At 62.1% G+C, this 607-nt stretch overlaps 1 protein-coding gene across 1 annotated transcript; it reads left to right on the forward strand.

Annotated features, from left to right (window-relative positions):
- Nucleotides 1-5: 5 nt before the first annotated feature.
- Nucleotides 6-575, forward strand: LOC104083868 (sulfotransferase family cytosolic 1B member 1-like; the record flags this gene model as incomplete). The annotated part of the gene is made up of 3 exons (XM_009587520.1): nucleotides 6-92; nucleotides 271-397; nucleotides 481-575. Coding segments are annotated over 3 exons (309 nt in total), but the record flags the coding sequence as incomplete, so codon positions are not given.
- Between the last annotated feature and the right edge of the window lie 32 nt (nucleotides 576-607).

Genomic DNA, 607 nt, shown 5'->3' on the forward strand with positions numbered 1-607 from the left:
CCCTGCTGGCCACCATGCCCTCGCCCCGCGTGGTGAAGACCCACCTGCCCGCACATATCCTGCCCAAATCCTTCTGGGAAAACCGCTGCAAGGTAACCCCCAACCCTGGTCTCTCCCTCTAGGGGCATTGCAGCCCCCCTGTTCCCCCAGGACAGGACCCCCTGCTGCTCCCTCCAGCATCCTAAGTGGTGATGGGAGCCCTAGGGGCTGAAGCATCCCCCCTGTTGGGGGTCCTGGGGCTGCCCCTCGTACCCCACGGCCCCTCTGCAGATGATATACGTGGGGCGCAACGCCAAGGATGTGGCTGTCTCCTATTACCACTTTGACCTGATGAACAAGTTCCAGGCGCACCCTGGGACGTGGGCCCAGTACCTGGAGGAGTTCATGGCCGGCAGAGGTGGGATGAGGCACCCCTGGGGGAGGGTCACCCCAAAAAAAAACCCCCTCCGTTGACACTCCCTCGCCACTCTGGCCACGCAGTGGCATATGGCTCCTGGTATGACCATGTCAGGGGCTACTGGGAGCGGAGGAAGGATCACCCCATCCTCTATCTCTTCTATGAGGACTTGAAGGAGGTGAGGGACCGGGATGGATGGTGGTGTCTGGG

Source organism: Fulmarus glacialis, unplaced genomic scaffold (genome assembly GCF_000690835.1).
Source record: "Fulmarus glacialis isolate BGI_N327 unplaced genomic scaffold, ASM69083v1 scaffold18601, whole genome shotgun sequence".
NCBI lineage: Eukaryota > Metazoa > Chordata > Aves > Procellariiformes > Procellariidae > Fulmarus > Fulmarus glacialis.